General features: G+C 36.4%; 1 protein-coding gene across 1 annotated transcript in view; it reads right to left on the minus strand.

The window, feature by feature from the left end:
• Window positions 1–21,742, minus strand: part of PARP8 (poly(ADP-ribose) polymerase family member 8) — a 94,433-nt gene that overhangs the window by 46,938 nt on the left and 25,753 nt on the right. The window contains exons 3-9 of the mRNA XM_029940914.1: window positions 21,622–21,711; window positions 20,940–21,010; window positions 19,108–19,185; window positions 17,239–17,333; window positions 8,146–8,206; window positions 7,605–7,695; window positions 1,993–2,059 (exon numbers count right to left, since the gene is read on the minus strand). Of these exons, the coding sequence (XP_029796774.1) occupies window positions 1,993–2,059; window positions 7,605–7,695; window positions 8,146–8,206; window positions 17,239–17,333; window positions 19,108–19,185; window positions 20,940–21,010; window positions 21,622–21,711 (553 nt within the window). The remainder of the gene's footprint in view (window positions 1–1,992; window positions 2,060–7,604; window positions 7,696–8,145; window positions 8,207–17,238; window positions 17,334–19,107; window positions 19,186–20,939; window positions 21,011–21,621; window positions 21,712–21,742) is intronic.

Raw genomic sequence — 21,742 nt, forward strand, 5'->3', positions numbered from 1 at the left:
TGACACACGTGGACCCTCCTGGGGGGACACACTGACACACGTGGACCCTCCTGGGGGGACATGTTGATAAAAGGAAGGCTATGCACGTGTGGGGGCAGGGAAATCTCTGTTCTCAGTTTTGCTGTGAACCTAAAACTGTTCTAAAAAAATAAAATCATCAAAGTAGAAAAAAAGTTAAAAACAAGAAAGAAAACTGGGTGAGAGGGGAAAAAAATCAGAGGAGGGGGGAAAAGACGTTCTGACTTAGATGGCATAACACAGAGCCAGGCTCCCTGCTTGGCCCCAAAACCTGTAAGACACTGGCTCGACATGGAAAACAAAATCTGACTGAAGAAATGAAACCAGTTCCACTGGAAAAGTCCTAATCCTAGGACAGAAAACAGAAAATTTCTCAGTCTTATAATTCTTTTTATAAGGACTCAAAAGTCCTTAGAGAGAGCACATTCTATGATGTGCTAAATGTATGTTGTGAGTTGAATTTAGTTTTAGAGATGTACAATTTGAAATATTAAGGATTTATTATCTAATTTTTATATGATCATATTTAAACCGAACAGTAGGAATATGTAAGAATTTGAGAATACTCCCTTATCTTAAAATTTCCCTTCAAATGTGATCCACACATAACTCACATTTGAGCAATGTAAAGTCCTAAGAACTTAGACAATTCTAGAGCTCTATAGTATGTACAACCCTGATACCTACCCCACATGAGCTTCCTCTTACATCTGTAATGCTCACGTAAAATGATCACACTAAATTCCTTATTTAGTCAATGAAATAAAAAGTTTGAAAGTACTTTCTCTTAGAACATTGCTCAATCAAAATTCATTAAAATACAGGTGAACACGTGAACTCCATCATTATGGAGGCTGTGAACCACATGTTTAAACATACATTTATGTAATGCTCTCTCTTAATAAATTCCAATTGAAGTAAATTTGCATATTCAGAAGAATAAATAATCGGGAATTCTCCAGTAATACAAATTCTTATAGGTGATATATAGGATAGGATTTATTGAAGTTATTTTGTGACTATATGCTACTATGCTTTAAAAGTCTGTTTGACTGGGATAATTTTATGTTTATAAAATATAAACTCATGCATTGCACTAGTCAAGGTCCAAAGAGAAAATAAAGAGTTTATTTAAAGAAGGAATGTTTTGGGGGCACCTGGGTGGCTTGGTCAGTTAAGCGTCTGACTTCGGTTCAGGTCATGGTCTCGCGGTTCATGGGTTCGAGCCCCACGTCGAGCTCTGTGCTGACAGCTCAGAGCCTGGAGCCTGCTTCAGATTCTGCATCTCTCTCTCTCTCTCTCTCTCTCTCTCTCTCTCTCTCTCCCTCTCTCTCTCTCTCTCTCTCTGCCCCTCCCTTGCTCATGCTTGGTCTCTGTCTCTCACTAAATAAACACTTAAAAAATTTAAAAAAAATAAAGAAGGAATGTTTTCAAGAGTGTAGGTATAGGAACTAAGGACAGTACAATAGTCCAGGGCAGGTGGCTGCCAACCGTTACCACCTCTAGGTCCCAGGAGCAAGCAGAGGGAACAATAGAATCCAGTAAGAGAGAGTCAGGCATGCAAAGGCTGTGTGTGGCCTAGAGTAGAAAAGAAAGCTTCAGTTGAAGGACTAGTCAACTCAAAGGGACCTCTTAGGGTGGAAACCAAAGGCAAGAAATACTTCCTTCTTATACCTACTTCCTCCTCTGCTGGTCACATTTGAGACACAGTGACACATTAGACCTGCACCCACACAGATGAACCCCGCAGGAGAGTAGGGTGTTGGCGGGGGAAGAGTGGGCCTGGGCAGGCACACGGCAGGAATGCGACCTCATTCCGAGGGTGAGCTCTGCCAGCTAAATTATTGACATAGCTCTCGGTATGGGATAAACTCCTCTCCTGAGGCACTCCCTTCAAAAACCTCTTATTAAACAAGAATGGGGGGAGAGGGTTGAGCAAAACAGAAATTTATTTTTTATTCTTGGGGAACTTACTTTTTTAGCTGATGTCCCAAACCAAATCGCTCTTTTGTAGAAATCTGAAAGACATCAACAGTGGGCACTGCAAAGGGAAAAATAAATCAGTTAAAATGTTGAGTTAAAACTTAACTATCAGCTAGGAAAAACTGCAAAGTAATTATATGATACACTATAGTGTGGACACACACATAAGTATATGGTTCTATATTATATAATACACAATGCATAGTCATACAGATATACGCATTTAAAAATAGCATACACACAGTTGCTATTTTTTTTGGAGCTACATACATTGCTATTTATTTTGGAGATCATTCGTGGTCATTACATATCGTATACTAATGTATAATAGGTGTGTGTGTAAATGTGTAATATGTATAATGATGAAGAATCATCAGATAATATAGAAGGGTAAATGGCAATGTGTAGGACAGTTTGCACATGATTCTTTAAGTGGAAGAGAGACATGTTTATCATAAACAACCTTTTTTTGTCTTTCACAATAAAACAATGTACGATGAGGCATAGGAAACTTACTTTTCAATGGGTAGCCTGTCATGTGCTTTGTATTTTTATTAAGTATATGCCTTTCTGTAAGCTAATAACTATGATTTTTGTGAATTTAATAAACTATCAAAAAAGTCATTCACCATTCATTATTCACAGGTTTTAAAGAATATCTGAGTGTCCACTGTGACAATCACTATAGATAAAATGGTAAAAACAAAAACAGAAACAAAAAAACCATACACACAAATCTCCTTGTGCCCATGGAACCTTGGTCCAGTGGAAGGAGACAGACAAAAGCAAGACAGACAGAATGCCACATGATGATAAAGGTTCTAGGGAAAAAGAAAAAAGGGAGAGGGTCTGACAGTAAAGGTTATATGGGCATAACAGGTTCCAACACTAAATAGGATGGCAAAAAGAAAAGAGTCCTTGCCAGAGGAAATCACCAGGGCACTGCCCCTGAGGAAGAAATGTACTTCAATATTCCGGGAACGGCAAGGGGACCGGTGGAGCCGGAGAGGAGTGAACAAAGTCTCACAATAAGAGAGGAGATCTGAGATGTACTGTGGGTGTGGCAGTGTAGGATCTTTGTAGAGAACACAGTGCAAGCAGGAAAAACACTCAGGAAGTTATCAGAGTAACTGACAAGAGATGCTGTGGTCTGGATCAGTGGAGGTGGTGAACCGTCTTGTTAATGGGATGTTCACAGACTATGCACGCTCGACAGTGTAAACCAAACTGGTTTCCCCAACTGCTTCACCCCCGTGTGGGCAGTTATTTTGGGACACAAACACTATACTGATCAAAGAAAACTAGTATTATCTATCTATTAGTACTTTATTTATTAGTAAATTATTAGTATTATCTATTAGCTCCTTTCCGAAAAACATTCTAATCCTCATATACAGAGTTAAGGACCAGAGTGGGCATCGTTCTAAACCCACCTGTTCCAAACCTTCAATTACAGAAATTCAAAAGTGAATAAAATATCCTAACATCTTGAAAGCTCAGTGGAATTATTTTAAGAAAAAGATAACAAGATTGGAACATGTTGTCTCTCTCTTAAAAGCTTTAAGAAGGCGGGGTGCCTGGGTGGCTCAGTTGGTTGAGCATCCGACTTTGGCTCGGGTCATGATCTCACAGTCTGTGAGTTCGTGAGTTTGAGCCCCAAGTCAGGCTCTGTGCTGACAGCTCAGAGCCTGGAGCCTGTTTTGGATTCTGTGTCTCCTCTCTCTGCCCCTCCCCTGCTGATGCTCTGAATCTGTCTCAAAAATAAATAAACATTAAAAAAATTTACTCTTCACAAGCAGATAAAAGAGTGGGGAGATGAAGGCAGAGAAACAGAAGGGACCTGGTTTAAAATAAAATGTAGAATGCACTAGAATAACTAATTACTGGAAGAAATTGTATAAGATACACAGAAGAGATATGATAGAAACAAATGTTTATCCAAAATATATAAATTAATCCTACAAATTAATGATACAAAGACCCAAACTTATTCATACTATGAATGCTTAGAAAATAAGTGTCAACATTTAACCAGAATGATAAAGCGTATAGGGAAATGTAAGTTACAAGCATTGACTCAACTAATATACAATCTGAATGACCCAAATTTTAGAATATATTGAAAGAGCTAACAGGATGTTACTTACAAAAATGTTCCAAGATTCAAGTGATAAAACTTATATTACTATTATAATTAATTACATTTAACGTATGAGTAGATGTTACTATGCCGTGGTATTCAATGTGAAATAGATAGGGACGCTGTACCACCTCTGCAATTTTTCCATAAAAAGTGTTATAGATTAATATTTATAAAAATTTTTTAAGTAGCCTCTGATAACTAATAATCGGTTAGAAAGTAAAGTAGAATATTAAAGTCCCATTAAGCAAAAAAAATAGCAAACAAGCACCCATGATTAAATTTAGCTATTATTAGTGACCTTAGGCACACACCAAAAACACAAAACACAGAACTATACTGATATATAAAACTAAAAACAACAAACAAATGTTCCTTTAGTGGAAATGTAAATATTATGTTGGAAAGGCAGTGAGGGCTGCTTAAGATAAGTGGAAGTTATTCTAATGCTCTGATCACGTAAATGTAGAGGTGCTGTTGATGAGATGATAAAACATTTTTAATAATGTTGGTTGTTTATCACTTTAAACTAAAAGAAGTCTGTACTTCAGATCAGAAACTGGACTTAGACACCAACAACTCTGAAGAAAATACATAATATAAGAATTATGACACTCATGTCTTTCTAAGTGTATTTCCCCATGTACATTAAAGATAAGAATAACTCTTATCTTTAATATGAAAGTGGGTAAGGAGGTGCATTTCTTTAATTCTTACCATTCTCGTTCACTTACATATATATACTGTCAGATTAGCCCTGGCCAAATATGACCAGCTCAAATAAGTATTATTCATACAGTTCCGAAACCTAGGAATAAATGCTTTCAAAAAGAACTGTTAACTAGGTAGGTCGGTCTAAACGTTGGATTAGTCATAAAAGTTGCTTGAGCTACATTAAGACTGAAATGTACCAATCAAAAAGAAATCTATAAAAGACAACATTAAGGGAAAAAAGAAAAAATAGCCCAATAAGTAACCAGAACAAAACACAAACTTAACACCAAAATAGATGTCTTACAAACGAACAAAATTAAAACACTTCAGACACAAATTAGAAGTCTCTGAAGTATTTTTACTTTTGGGGGGGAACTATTATGACCCTATCAACTTCTACCTGGTCAAGTTTGTCTTATTCCCAAAACGGAGAGTCATTTGAAAAAAGGAAGCACCACCTTCCTGTTTTTTTGGTTTCCAAACCATTAAACAGGCAAATCAACTGACAGGAATGAAAATAGAAAAACTACATTACAGATGAGTTGTAATAGCAAAGAATGGATATTGAACAATAAAATCATCTAATTATGAATTAGGATATAATTGTTAGAACATTTATAAAACCATGCAAATAGAACAAATCTTCAAAGAGATACTGTGAAGGAAAAATCTCTGCCTAAAATTCAAGATTATATTTAAAACATGAGTAACCCTGGTGAGATTATGTAAAAGCAGGCCACATTCTCATCTCACACAGACGGAGTAGCAAGAGTGGAGATGAACTGACCCAATTTTGTTTCTAACACTGATAATTAAAAAAAAAAAGTTCAGACATGAGAGTTTCTTACTTCTAATCACTATCTGAATAAAATCAAGGGATCACATATCAAATCCCTAAAAAAAGAAAAAACCCCAGCCATACAGAATATCCAGGGAAACAGTAAAAACACATGCACCTGGAAGGTGGAATATTGTGTGGAGATTACAAATTATTCCACTCTAGAAATTTAATGACTTGAGGACAGTTTCATGACATAACATTAAGGTGCATAATTCTACAAGTCAGTGTTAGCTTTATGAAAATAAACCATGCGTGCACAGAAAAGAGAAACACCAAACTATTTACAGTGTTCTCAGTATAGAGGGATTATGAGTAATTCTTTTTCTTCATTACATTTTTATACATTCTGAAATAATCACAATAAAAACAGGTAACATCTATTTGTCTTTGGCTGGCATTAAATCATATCATGTTATTTATATGAAGAGTTGACTAAGTAGAAATCATTATGCAAAATTAGAAAAGAAGTGATTCAACAGAAACTTTCAAAATGAGAGACCTTCCTATATATTCATCAACTTAGAAGGTCAGATATTTTTCTTATGTAAGAACTAAGAGTAGATATAAGTTCTTTAACACACCTAAGGAAAATGTGCTAACATCACAGTACAGCATGTGTAAAGATGGCCACAACTGTAAGCAAAGTTATTCTAGGTGGGTTTTCAACTGCTTTGATCAATACAATCCAGTGGAAGACTCACTGTGCCTCTTTCCAGGTAACATCCGCATCCTGTCTCTAGGAACACTTTCTTTGGGACCACTGCCATGCTATGAGAAGCCCAAACCACATGAAGAAGCCATGTGGAAGGTCAACACTCAAGTCAAGAGACCCCAGCTGAGCTCCAGGATGACACACACATCAATCGCTAGATATCTCAAAGTCCAGTATCTTGATTGAGCATCCAATCCAGCAGAGCCTTTCAACAGACATACGCTCCACCTACCATCTGACTCCAAAGGCATGGGGGACTTGAGTTGAGTTCAAAGAACAGTGAGAGACAGTAAGTTGTTTTAAGCCACTAAGTTTTGAGATGGTTTGTTGTGCAGCAGTATACAACTGAAACAACATGAGTAGATACAGTGGATGTGTATGTGCCCGTTCACACGCACACGCCTTCCTGAGTACATGCATAGGTATGTATGTTTGGATGGGAAATATAACATAATTATAATATTAAATCAAGATTTAATAACAGTGTCCTTTGTTGTACATAGTTATCACTTGAGATATAATGAAATCATCCCTTAAAATAGTGGAAACCAAAGACATCTGGGTAGCTCAGTTGGTTAAGTGTCCGACTCCAGCTCAAGTCATGATCTCACGGTTCGTGAGTTCAAGCCCTGTGGTGGGCTCTGTGCTGACAGCTCAGAGACTAGAGCCTGCTTTGGATTCTGTGTCTCCCTCTCTCTCTGACCCTCCCCTGCTCTCACTCTGTCTCTCTCTCTCTCTCAAAAATAAATATTAAAAAAAATTTTTAAAAAAGATAGTGGAAAACAAAAATATTACTATGATCTCCACTTTCAAAATAGAAGTAGGCTATATTTATAGTTAGACTAAACTCATCAGTAATCAGAGGTGGGATAAGTAAACATTAAAATTAAATCTCAGAAAAATAACTAAATCTAAGGGCGACCCAAGACACATTCACTGAGCTTCTACACAAAGTTCCCTTTTAGGTTTTATTGTGTTTGTCCCACAGCAACGTGTCAACTTCTGAAATCTAAGACTAAAAGGTTCTATGTTTCTGTTTCTGTAAGTTATAAAAGCAATAAACTGCCTTTGTCAGGATGTAAGTCAATGTAAATACCATTATCAAGATAGCTGCCAGTTATATTCATAATTGCCAGATGAACATTTTGCTTGATGCACAATTCATATTTAAAATAATAAACAGAAGTAAAACTAACCTGGACCATTTAAATACTGGGTAAGTGAACAATGTAGTCGGACAATTATAGGTTCTGTTCGAATTACTTCCCAAGCCACAGCAATCTCCTCCTGTGCAAATATGTCAAAAGACAAATTAGTCATCTTTCAAAATTTTTCATTTTTCCCCCAAATTAAAAACATTTTAAAATTTATTTTGAAGAAATACATAAATCATTAAGGCTCACAAATTACCTCAAAACCTATTGGTTTGGAAAAGAAAGTCAAAGTATTCTTAATTTTTGCCTTCTACATTTGAAAACTAAACATTTAAGAAACATTGAAATACTATAAGAGCCCATAAATTTAAGATTATATTAAAAGAAACAATGAAGGAATACACATTTATAGACATATATAGCATATATATAAAATCTGTTTCTTCAGCCAATCATAGTACTTCTTTATAATCATTTTAACAAAATCAGTATGTGACTAATAAGAAACAAATATTCAATTTCTTCCAACCATAAAAATAAATGTTTTAAATGTGCCAATCATATTGTATAAAGTGATACTTACATCAAGAAAGCTAACATCAATATGCAGATCAATATCTACATCATCAATGGCTCCATATTCCCTGAAAGCAAAGATTAACACAAAGTTTTACATTGTCCTTAAGAGACAACATGTGCAGGGTAAGTCAAAAATTCACTTATGAACTCATATCCTTACTCTCCACCAACAGCCCCAAAGTGACTGGGGACACGAAATAACTAACTTCATGGAATTGGACCTTTTTCTTCTGTGACTATTTATACTGCCTAGACCTCTTGCTATTTATACGTACAAGCATTTGCATAAATTTAAGAACTGTTTGCTTCATAATTGCAAACATCCCCAGTTCTCTGTGGCAAATTAAACAATCTTCTCATATGACCACTTGGTTTTCACTGTGCTCTGAAGAAGAGCTACTTTGAAGGCACAAAAGAAAAGTTTCTGACACGAGGAAAAGGTGGGGAAATAATTTATTGTCACAATAACATGACCATGAGTTTTCCCTTCCATGCTAACCATCAGTGGTTCTGAAATGGACCCTGAAATGCCACTTAAATGTCATTATGTTCTGACAGGCAGCTCCACAAGTCTGATACATCAAAATTAAAGCAAGCGACAGTAGTATGTGCCATATGAAGACATTCTGAAAATCAACTTTTCCCAGCCCAGGCAATGCTGGAAACCAGCAGACTTTTTTAAAAGTTAATGAAAGAATATGAAAACAATAGTTTTTCCATATTCTCTACATGTCTGTATTTTTTATATTTTTATAAAATTACAAAGTTACAAAGGTTATACACGATGCAGGATAGAGTTATACAGATAACTGAAATGATAAAAGTTAACTGCCAATATATATTAAGCACTTATGTGCCAAAAATTATTCACAGGATTTTACCTACACGTGATCATAGTGCACTGGAGATCCTAGGGCCACCTCTAACTCATATATGCATTAACTGAGCTCCAGAGTAATAAAGTAACTTACCCACCATCACTCTGTACACAGCCAAGATTTAAACCCATCTTATTTATTTATGCAGGTGATTAATCAGTTCAATATTCAATAAACTATCACTTTGTTGGAAACCACGTCAGTTATTAATGGATGTTCTCATTAGGTTATCAAAGCCCTATGACAAGGATACTATTATTACCCTCATTTGAAAATGAAGAAATTGAGGTTTAGAGAATTAAAAGAAGATACCAGGGTAGATACGTCACTGGGGAAGTCTGGCACTGAATTCATGTCCAACTTCAAAGCTGCGTATAGTATCTGGCACATAGTAAGTACTCAATGACAATTTCTGTTTATTATATAGTCAAGTAATGCTGATCTAATACAAAACTGTGGCACTTGTATGGGGTTCAGAGAAGACATCTTTAATGATTAATTGGTTTTTGTAATTTGATGTATAAGGCGATCAAAGGGGCTTGTGACGTTTGATGTCTGCGACGCACAAAAAGGAGCATATTAGAATATAAGAACTTAGCCTCTGTACTTTCTCCATTGCCCCCTTAGAAATATATCAAAACACTGACCACGTTTCCATTATTTATGAAATTGTACTTTTTATTTTTTGGTATAATATTTTTAGATCACATGAAGAACAAAAGGGATAAAAATGATTCATACAGGAATTAATATTTTAAAAACATTGCATGGATCAAAACATCTGTGTTATTCATAAAGGATGAGAATATAACCTCATGCAAATTTAGACATGATCTGACATGCAAATTTAGATACAAAGACCTACCAATTTATTGATGAAATGACACAGACACTATGGCAAGAACAAGGACCAAGCAAATAAACCATCTCTTTAATTTAATGCCCTGGGCTTAGGGGTCAGTAAACTTTTCATGTAAAGGTCATGATAGTATTTTACTTTTCAGGCTTTTTCTGGTCTCTGTCACATATTGCTCTTTGTTTTTGTTCTTCTTTACACCTTTTAAAAAGCAAACATTATCTATGGCTTGCAGACTGTTCAAAAACAGGACCCTTGACCCAGTGGTTATGATTTGCTGACATTAAACATTAACAAATTATTTATAAATACAAAAGTCCAATATATTTTTTTTCAGCAAATTGAAAGAACCACAGAAATTGGGGAAATAAATTAATATCGAATAATAAGGAAATACTTAAATAAACTACAGCACACTGATATGATGAAAAAAAATTTTACCTATTACTCAAGAAGTTGATATAAAAATATTTACAATCTTGAGGGAAATGTTCTATAGTACACTATTTGGAGCAAGGAGATTACCAAAAATATGTTAAAATGAAAATATGTTTTTAAATAAAATACAAATCAAAAAAGTAAAAAAAAAATAGGTACTTATATATTAACTATGGATGGTTGGTAAAACTTATTTTACAAAAAATGTTATGTCTTCTAAAAACATATCTATTTTTTCTGATTCCAAAGGTAGCATAGGCTCATTTGATAAATATATGTATATATATATACACATTTTAGATTTTATAAAATGTAAAAAACAGAAAAACAGACAAAAAGCAATGTGTCATACTACCACTCAGAGATAGTTATTTTTACACCTCATTCCATAAAAATACATACATGGAAATATATGTAAAAGGATAATGTGTTATATAAAAATTTTTGACTTGCTCTATGACTTCTTCTAAAATGAGTGTTTATCTATATTATAAAATACTCTTCAAAATAATAAAAATAGTTGTATTTGTATAAATACAATTATATATAATAAAATAATCATACAATTATTAGGTTGCTGTTAATGTTTTTTACACTATAAATATTGATTTAAAAAGTATCCAGATAAAAATCTATGTGCATCTGTCTTCTCATAGAATAATTTCTAGAATTACTGAGTGAAATAAATAATACAACTATATTTGAATAGAATATATGTAATAACTATGTTATTAGAGCTACATAAAGAATAGAACTATATATATAACAACTATATAGAATAGAATAGAAAATAGTTTACAATTGCATAGAAATATATACACACACACTAAGTATATATGTTATTTAATTACTATTTTAAGAGGTTACGACCATTCCCCATCCCACCACCAGGTTATCACAGTGACCATTTCCCACGTCCTCATCATCACCAGGCATTCGTTTCCTCTCATCACTGGCATTTTCACAAGGAGGAATAACTTTTGTTTGGATTTAGTTACAATGGCAAGACCGGTGCCCTCAGAGGCAGAGAAGGGAATCAGAGACACCCACAACCAGTAAGAACCTTACTCATCGCTGCTTTCTTCATAGTTTCCAGACTTCAACAGAATTTATCATGCAGTTCTGATGAGACAGTGACATTTTTTCCTTTTAAAACCTTAGAATATGTGAATTTTAAAGTATTCTTTATATGATTTCTTTCATAATTTTGTAATTAGTATCTTCCCAATTTCTAATACTATCAACTTATTTCAACAACAACAACAAAAAGAAGGAAATAAAGGTTTACAAGTGCTCTTTCTCACCACCACAGAGCACAAATACAGTCTTCTAAGGAGGCAGAGGCATTAAAGGTTTGCAATTAACTGGATTCTGCAGGTGGAGATCTGTAAATAGTTACACTTTTTGTTTTTATGCCACACTTCAGAGAATTCACAACAGCTCTGCATATATGCAAACCAATTTCCGTTGTGATGCCCTCTTTATATAATGCCAGTGATTTCACATTTCCCGCTGTGAGATTACAAAGCGTGATTACAGTTTGTCCAGATGCAGCGACCCAGTCATCAGGACTGCTTCTATATCTGAATAACTTTCAGTTGCCCGATCTCATGAATAGCAAATGCAGAATCAGGTCAAAAGCCTGAAATATGAATGCAACTTGAATTGTGAAGCCAGAATCTGATTGTGTCTTGAATGCTGTATTGGGTTTATAATAACTCAAATTAATTTCATGCACTGCCTATATTTATTCACTGTGAAAAGATCACATCAAATTGAATCTGAATACTTTTTCAAGATAAGGGGAACAATACAGAAATGATCTGATGTAGTTGTTACACCCTGCAACTGAGAAAGGACTATTCCACAATTTTTTTTTCCCAGACCTCTGAGCTACTCTCTGAATGGGCAGATCTTGGAATCCGCTCATTTGAATTTACACACTTACACATGACAGTTCATTTAAGAACAACCACATGAAATATATTTTTCTATGAATGTCTGTTTTTGACATGAAATCTTGGCTATTCGTTCTCTTATTTTTTAATGGAACTAACCAAGACAACATCCTCTTTAATGTGATATACCATACATACTTAATATATTAAATGTCAGACCGTCCATGCTGGTCCTTCCTTCTCTGTAAAACTATAGCTTATTCATTATATTGTTGTGATGTTTTGTAATACTATCTGAGCAAAATTAGTAGGGATTGTGCAGGCTATGAAAACATATTCTAGATATCTTAGCCTTCCCTTATTAGCTGTCAAGGGAATCATATGTATATATGCATATATAAAACTTTACCACAGGTCCTTGGGAAATAAAACTTTATCGCTATTTAGTTAATTTTTGTGTTCAATGACTGGTCAGTTACACTTTGAGAAGAAACATATTTTGTGAAGAAACAAACACCTTCTTATGACACGGAAACACAACAGCTTGCATGTCTGTCTCTGCATGCCTACCCAATGTGTGTTTTTTGCTCAGTGTGGGAGAGATGTGTGTGAATGGGCCAAGAAATATGCAAACTCAGTAGTCAGAAAGAAATCTTGGCAGATGAAAGCACTTGCAAGACTGTATCCAAAGTGCTCTGAAGTTTCTCTAAAAGGCAACAGGACTGAGAGAATTTAAACACTAGCTCCAGATAAAAAAAAAAGGAAGCCCACATAAATTGATAGTGTGTAAGAGGTTACAGTTGCCACAACTGCTCCCTCAGCTTAAAGAAAACTCCTGGTCTGGTTTGAAGAAAGGCCACGTGGCTGTCGGGGACGCGCCATTCTGAAGCTTTCATCTAGATTATGGGCCAGTGTTTTCGGAACAGACTCTCCTCTTTGTCTCTTCTATGTGCCTCCTGTCACCACTTTCCCTGGCTTTCAGTCAGACCATTTTTCTGTAGGCTCCAGAGGCGGGGGTGGGAGAATTAACATTCTGGAAAGGACACTGCAAACGTCCATGCCAGACCTTTTGATGAATGACGTACTTCAGTGTAGGATAAGTATGTTGTAGTAACAAACTTCTTCCAATGACAGTGGTTTAACACAAAAAAGGATTTATAGCTCACTCACACTACATAGTTACTATGGATTTGGACAGCAGGGGAGGAGACGCTACTCACTGTGGTCACTGAGGAGCTCCGAGTCAAGGGGAAACAGGAAACCCTGCTCTGGTACCTCTGCTCACACGTCACTGGCCAAAACTAGCTGTGACCACGCATAACATTAAAAGGGCAGGGAAATAAAATTCTGCAACATGCCAGAGGGCAGGAACCAGAAGATCGGTAAGTAGTCTTACTGGTCACGACAAACAGAAATGCATAAACCCAGAGAAAGTGGTCCATACCGATTTATGTGGGTTTTTTCCACCCTCCCTTCCCCTCTCCTCTCTCTGTCTCCTCTTTCTCTTATGGAGGTATGTGGGCCTGAATTCAGTAGTCATCTCCTCAAACCTTCAAAGCCCCTCAGTGCGCCCTGTCCTCCAGAAGCTCAGCTCCCAAAGGCCCTTTTACAACTGTCCAACCCCAGTACGTAATCAAAACACAGAAGAGTCACAGTCTTGCAATCTTACAACCTTCCTTAAGCATCGGTCACAATAAAAAGGTCTCATTTTTAAAAGGCTTTATATTATTCCTGTGGGTTCACCTTTTAAAGCAGAAGATGGTATAATTAGAAAGCAAAGGTTATTTGGCTGGGCTTGAAGTCTGAAGCAACCTAAGCAAATTGTCAGAATCATTTCATTCCTGAGTAAATGAAAATTTTGTGACTTGTAACTCCCTACACCTTTCTAAAAATATTAACCTCAAAATGTTTTTAGATGGCACTGATCAAATCCTTTTATTTACTTTTTGTAAATATGGGACTATAGGAGAAAATTTATAATGAAAAACAAAAATATATCCTCATTTTGATGCATGATTCAAGATGAGACATGTTCATTCAGACTGATAAGCTATTAATTTTTCGTGCTTTCCCAGAGACCTAACTCACGTCCAATACAAGAGCTTATGGATTTTCGGAATGGTTATCAATGTTTATAAGTATGGTTCAGTAAAGCCAGGATCCTGCTTTTGAATGACACGGTCATGGACAGCAGAAATTCCTTACTTAAGTAATAAGCTGGTCATTGGTTTCTGTTTCTATGTCCTCCTCCAACCTACCTGAAGAGGTTCTGTCTCAAGCGAGGCAAACCCAGGGATCTCCATCTCTTGTCGAGAATTTAGATGTGGTTAGCTGCCTTTCTCATTAGATGTCACATTAAAAAAAATGACACCAAATAGCCTATTACGTATATAGAGGTACTTTTGTTCTTCAGACTCCATTAAGTTCTTATAAACCTCAATTAAGTAAAAGAACAGCTAATTAGAACAGTCTGTTTTCAACAGACTAAGAACTTTGCAAGGAAGAAGATTCCAAGACCTTATGCTTGTACTGCCTTTGCCATGTGCCCAGGCCTCAGTATTTGATACTACACAGTAAATTCATTCGTATTTATTTCAAGTAAATCAGACTAGTTCTGCTGTGATTCATACTTTATACCATAAGGCCCCGGGAGGCTATTCATTCTGGAAACATCCTCTGTAGCTGGAGTAAGGAGGATGGCTTATATTCATGAGGATTCAAATTGAATCCAAACTTGTAAGTGGAACACGGAAGGGGAAAGAAATCAAACTCTCTGTGACTTTAGATATTACATTTGAATGAAATTCCAAATATTTGTCTAGTTTCAAGAGCTGATATATTATCAGTAATTTTATTAATAATGGAAAATACTAATGGAGATGATCATTGGTACTTAATAAATTCTTGCTGAAGAAACAAAACAAATTCATGTATATATATATACATAACAGTATAATTAGAGCTTAGACAGCATGGTAATAGGTGTTTTAAAAAAATCCTTAACAATGAAAGCAATCAACATGTGCTAAGGTAATCCTCCCCCAAAAATACGTATCTCAAATGAAAAGAAGTTGAATTGCATGTTGTACGGTATGATTAATTGTATCCCAGACTTATTTTTTCAGTGCCAGAGGGGATTAAATTAAGCTGTTAAGCAAATTCTGACTCAAGTTAAAAAATTAGTCATTGTTTTGGACTATTTATTAAGTCCCTAATGCCTTCTTCATTTATTCGTTCTAACACACTTACTGAATATACACATTCCCTACCCTGAAGCCATAGCAGAGATCAACTGAGACATAATTGCAGCTCATATGCTAAAACCTTGAAAATTGCAAATATTTGCTTTTCCAAGTATAACCCCAATCACTCTCGCTCCACTGCAGCCTACCAGGGCTCCGTGAGTGGGAAACAAGAGGATGTGCGCAAACCAGACCAGCTTCTTTAGGCTGCAGGTGGTGGTGACTTTGTTTCTGAAGTTAAAATGGAACACTTGACCAATATAAATTATAGCTATGTGGTACTTCCCAACTTAAAGTATTTGTTTGCTCTCTCAAAACCTGGGTCTGTCCACGGAAGAGAATGTAACCAGATACTGTGAACATCTTTCATGGATGCCCCTTGGAAACGATTAGGATCCATCAGCCCGTATTTCATACATTCCTTGTGCTATAGTAAGTACCAAAATATAAGCATAGCTAAAAAGCAAAACAAAACAAAATAAAGCAAACAACAAAAAATGCACTGTCCCCAGGTTACCTGGGTGGCTTAGTCGGTTTAATGTCTGACTCTTGGTTTCGGCTCAGGTCAGGATTTCAGGGTTTGTGGGATTGGATGCCGACAGCAGGGGACATGCTTGGGATTCTCTCTCTGTCTCTCTGTCTTTATCCCCCCCCGCCAACTCTCCATACACATGCGCACACACTCTTTCTCTCTTTCTCTCAAAATAAACTTTAAAAACCAATTGCTGTCCTAGCAGTCACATAATTTAGGGTGAAGAGGGAGAGAAGTAAAGCAATGATGACAGGATATGAGAAGTATCATAAATGAGGATAGAGCCAAATGTGGCGTGGCGTTAGATCTGCAGTGGAGACTCAAAGAAGCTCCGGGAGCAGCTAGCCTCTAGACTGGGGCTTGAATGAAGACCGCAGCGGGGCTGCGAGTGAAGCACCTCTTGGGGAGAAATGAGTTCATATAAATAAGTGCCTAGAGTCAAGAGGGGTCACAGAGCAACAGGAAGACGGGACAGCTGGTTTGGGGGGGTAAGGCGGGCACCCCGGTCAGCCTGGGACAGGGGCCTGGAACTCCACTGAGAGCTGGAGGCTGCTCTTCAGGCAAAGGGAAAGAATCTGAAATAATCAGATCTGACTCGTGGAGGGAAACTAAGACAGTGGCAGGAAAGGGTTTCTTTTTTAAATAAAGGAGAAAAAACAGCAAGCGAGTAAGCAAGCAAGTAGGGATAGTGGGGTCTTCTGATGATTAAAATAATAAATAATGGTCCAAAAATTCATCACCAAATTATATATTAAGTAACTGAAAGATAAACTACATTATCATTCAAACAAACATTCTGCAAATCTATGTCCCTCTTTTTCCTTTCTTTTTTTGGGGTCAGACACATCACAGTGTGATCTAGACCTCAGTGAATTAATGCATTATTTACTTTTAATGTTCTTGTGGATGCATCCTGGATTTATGATTGGGACCCAGCTGGTCAAATCTATTACAGAAATTGATTATGATGCTACTTAAGACTAACTCTCCAAATTAACTGACTTTTATCAAATTAACTCTCCATTTTTAATGCATCAATGTGTTCTTAAACCACATGTACCAAAAACAAAACAAAAATCCATACAGCCATAAACACACCATTTTGTATAAGTAAAAACACAGCAGAATGTCCTCAAAACTTTCAAATATAATTAAGCCCAAGAACACTTCCACTTAAATAACTCAACAGAAAAATCCCAGTGCCTGACTTACCAAATCGTTTCCATTTGTGTTCACGAGAGGGACTTACTTACCTGAGAGAGACTGCATGCGGCCCGTAGATCTCCCTCACGGCCGACAAGTCAGCCTCGAGCTGTGGGTGCTTGTGCAGCTCCCCGTCGTAGTTCACCTGAGGGAAAGGGGGGTTAGAAATGAGCTAGGGGTGGTGAAGAGAATCCAGAGTCAAATACAAACCATCTCTTGGCAGTCACCCTGTAGGCTGTGCCACAGACATTTCTCACTGAAAAAATACAGAGAATACAGCAGTATAGTCACTAAAGTTCACAGGTTCGCATATGTCTAGTGTAACTTACTATGTTTGAAAGCAAAATTAGACTACTTTGGTGTGGGAGAAAGACTAATATTAGAGACTGAATTAGTGGCTGCCAGATAATCTGAAGACTTCTAGACTGAACATCTAGACTGAGATAAAGCATTTACTTCCTCTCTACAAATATTAGCTGTATACACAAAAATCAAACCTGGAAGAATTATTTTGCATAATGTTAAAGTGCAACACTGGTTAGTGAATCATTAGGAGAAGGGTCCCGTTGCTGGAAGAGCATTCGTGGAGAGAAGCAGCCCAGTGGTATGTATGTATCCACACCTCTATGGCTTTGTTTAGGCTCAATTGATAAATTACTGATATTTGACTCCAGAAAAGTAAACTGACCTGCATTCTTTTACATAATAACAAATTTGGCTTTAAAGCACCACTTTAACATACTACCTTCCCATTATACTATTCAAGTTACAAAGCTATTTGATCAAGGGACGCCTGGGTGGCTCAATTAAGTGTCCAATTTCGGCTCAGGTCATGATCTCATGGTTTGTGGGTTCACGCCCCACATCGGGCTCTGTGCTGACAGCTCAGAGCTTGAGCCTGCTTCAGATTCTGTGACTCCCTCTCTCTCTCTGGCCCTCCCCCGCTGGCGCGTTCCCTCCCTCTCTCTCCCTCTCTCTCTCTCTCTCTCTCTCTCTCTCTCTCTCTCTCTCTCTCAAAAAATGAGTAAATATATTTTTTTAAATTTAATTAAACCAACAAATAGAACAAGCTATTTGATCAAGGAAATTACAGAAACATGGGGCACCTGGGTGGCTCAGTCAGTCAAGTGTCTGATCCCTGGTTTTGGCTCAGCTCATTATCTCACAGTTCGTGCGATGGATCCCTGCTTGGGATTCTCTTTTTCCATTTCTCTCTCTGCCCCTCCCATGATCACTCGCACTTTCTGTTTCTCAAAATAAATAAATAAGCTTAAAAATTTTTTTTTAAAGTTTACAGAAACAGAACATGGTGCCTTATACAGCCATAGCCTAAAATCAACTGCATGGTTTAATGTTTTAACATGATCCTGGAAAAACAGGGAATTCTTTTATATATGTGGCTATGCCATTTTCATATATATAAGTTATTATGTTTCTTCATCAAAATGCTTCAACAAACCCTTTATAACAGTGTAAGAGGAAAAGACAATAAGTACAAAGATTGGGGATATTCAGTAATGAGGGACCATCAACATTTACAAACGTTAATCATCTTCTACTTAAAACTAACAACCCATGCTTTTGTTAGAAGTGGCAACACTTCAAAACAATGACTGAGCCCAATATGTGTAAGAAATACATAAAAGTCAAAAGGCTTTTATTTTATACTGAAATGCTGTCTGCAAAATCGCTGTGTTGAAACAAGACAACTTCAATGTAAGTGATTACAGTCACAGAGTTGCAAAAGTAACTTGATTTCTGAAGATATGTAGAAGTAAGAAACAGAACTTATACAGATTTCCAAGTTAGCTGTGGAACTGACACACAGGTGTCTCGGATCCCAAGTACAGATTTCCACTAGGACGAGACGGCCACTGGGAACTCTGAGACCGGGTATTGGACAGGCCTGATGTGCTTACCTGTCCTCCGTAATAAAATTCCTCAGAATCATTATCACCCTCGGAATCTTCTTCCACCGTACTATTTTGTCTTGACTCCTGAAAATAACAGAATAAGGAAAGAATTTTAATGGTCAAGTTAGCTTACCTTCTTTTGAAAGGTAGCAAATGGCCATAAGACATAGGTCTTGTGCTCATCACATGGATTTTATATAAAAAACGTGTGTGGTGCAGTGCAAGCCAAAAACAAACGGTAGTAAGAGACAGTTTTGTCAGTGTACTAAGCTCTATCATACCTCTTTTTTTAAAAGTTTCATTGATTTTGAGTTGCACAATTTACTATTTGATGTTTATATCATCAACTACAACTTTGGTTTTGTTCTGATAAAACATCTGACAAGTTCATACTGATTCAATTCTTTGTTAAAAAGTTCCTCAACATTGGGGCGCCTGGGTGGCTCAGTCAGTTAAGACTCAGAGTTTGGTGGGGCGCCTGGGTGGCTAAGTCAGTTGAACATCCCGACTTCAGCTCAGGTCATGATCTCATGGTTCATGAGTTTGAGCCGCGCATCCAGCTCTGTGCTGACAGCTCAGAGCCTGGAGCCTGCTTCGGATTCTGTGTCTCCCTGTCTCTCTGCCCTCCCCCAGCTCACACTCTGTCTCTCTCTCTCTCTCCCTCAAAAATAAACAAACATAAAAAAAAAGTTCCTCCACATTATTTATCGCTGAGTATGCTCCCTTCCACTGCCAACCCTACACAGCGGTATGAAATCAAAGACACTCTAACTCCAATAATAAAAAATCAAATTATGAAAATAAATATGAGTTACATTATGAAGAGAATGTTCTACATACAGAAATTATTTACTTTAGATTTCATATTTTAAAAGGATGTTTAATTAAAGATGCTTGAACTTGAAGTCTGAGTTTCTAATTAACTGAAGCACATCTGCTTTCTGTCTGAAGTCCAAACAATAAAATTTATCTACAGTAACTAATGATGATATTTCTATACCTGGCACTGTTAAAATAACTGGGGGAAAGGCAAATTCCATTAGACATAGTAATCTATCAACCCAATGTTTTGGAATCATCCCTAAATTTATAGACCAAATTTCAAATTCTTAAGGAAAATGAAAATCCTACAAATGGGAATTTGGGTTTTATAAAATGCTAACAGTTTTTGGTTTCAGGGCCTGTATTGCTAAATCTGTGGTTCTCACTGTGGATAAAGGAGAGTAGAAGGCACAAAACAATACTAAGGGGGGCGGGGGGGGGGGGGTTCTTCCGGGCACACAGTCTGAAAAACAGAACACCGTTGGTCCTGTCGCGTTCATTTTGTTTGTTTAGTGCCCCAGTGTTTAATGACTGATTCTAGCAAATTTTTTAAAGGTGAGAAAGAGGTAGCAAAAGTTTGTTGTTGATGTTGTTTTAACATTGGCCACTAATAAGAAGACTATCGCCCATACTCTTTGCTACCTTACCTAAAGAGATCACCTTTTACAAACAAAATGATAAGGGTCCCACACAGAGCTGTCAGAACTGGAAGTTACATAACACGCTCCTCATTCAACCATGTTATTTGACAGAGAATAAGTTAGGCCTTGTGTGCACTTGATTTAGATTTAAACCAGACATTCTTTCTGTTACTTTAAAGGGAACTTCCTCCTCAGGGTTAATTCTAGTTCACTACCCTTCCCCATACTTAAGTTTCTAGGTCACAAGTGTGTCTGCATACACTACATAGGGTCTCAAGCTAAATAACATGATATTAACTACAAATACAAGGTAAGTTTAAAATGTATGTATTCTGTTTTTAATGAAGTATAAAATACAAAATGCAATTTCCATACCTCTCCATTTTCCTTCTGTAATTTTGATTTTATGGATAAGCAACAGTTAATGTCATTTGTCTTCCTTAATTCTGAAAGCAAGTTATAAAACATCATTTATAAAACATTATTTTAGTTTTCAACAGGCTATTTATTAAATATTTATAAGTTTCAGTATAAAAACATGCCTCAGGTGATTCACTCTTTGCCAAAAGCCTAAGGAATATTTGAAAATTATATTATGTTGGGAAGTTACATGATATATAAACTATTCAGGATTTTTCATTGCCCATAAAAATATGGCCAAACTAAAAGTGCCGCTACACAAATTCCTTTGTATTTCATGAGATCTGCAGTATGCTTTTTAAATATTCAGTTATTTAAATTTAAATATTAAAAAGTATGCTTTTTAAATATTCCATTTGTCTACCAGGGTCATTGTGCATGGAATATTTTCACAAGAGCAAATATCAATATAATGCATTTAAACAGGACTTTTTTTTTTAAAGTAGTGTAAATTTACGTGTTTAAAAAACTGTTGAAAAACAAACTTATGCAAGTTAAAGAAAATTTGTATGGGAAAGCGGATTTATAGATGCTAAAGATAAATATCTGTTACATGGCTAAAAGAAACAAACAAAAAGCTACCTACTGCCAAGAAAATACTAACCTAGAGTTTAAGAAAATAGTATACTCCTATTACCTGTTGCTATTCGATGGAAAATTATTGGAATTGGCTCCGTAGTAACTAATACATCTTCATCATTTTCTGAACTTGATACGTACGTATTATCTGCAAAGAAATGTGGACAATTAAAGGCATG

This window comes from Suricata suricatta, chromosome 6 (assembly GCF_006229205.1).
Source record: "Suricata suricatta isolate VVHF042 chromosome 6, meerkat_22Aug2017_6uvM2_HiC, whole genome shotgun sequence".
In the NCBI taxonomy this organism is placed as follows: Eukaryota; Metazoa; Chordata; class Mammalia; order Carnivora; family Herpestidae; genus Suricata; species Suricata suricatta.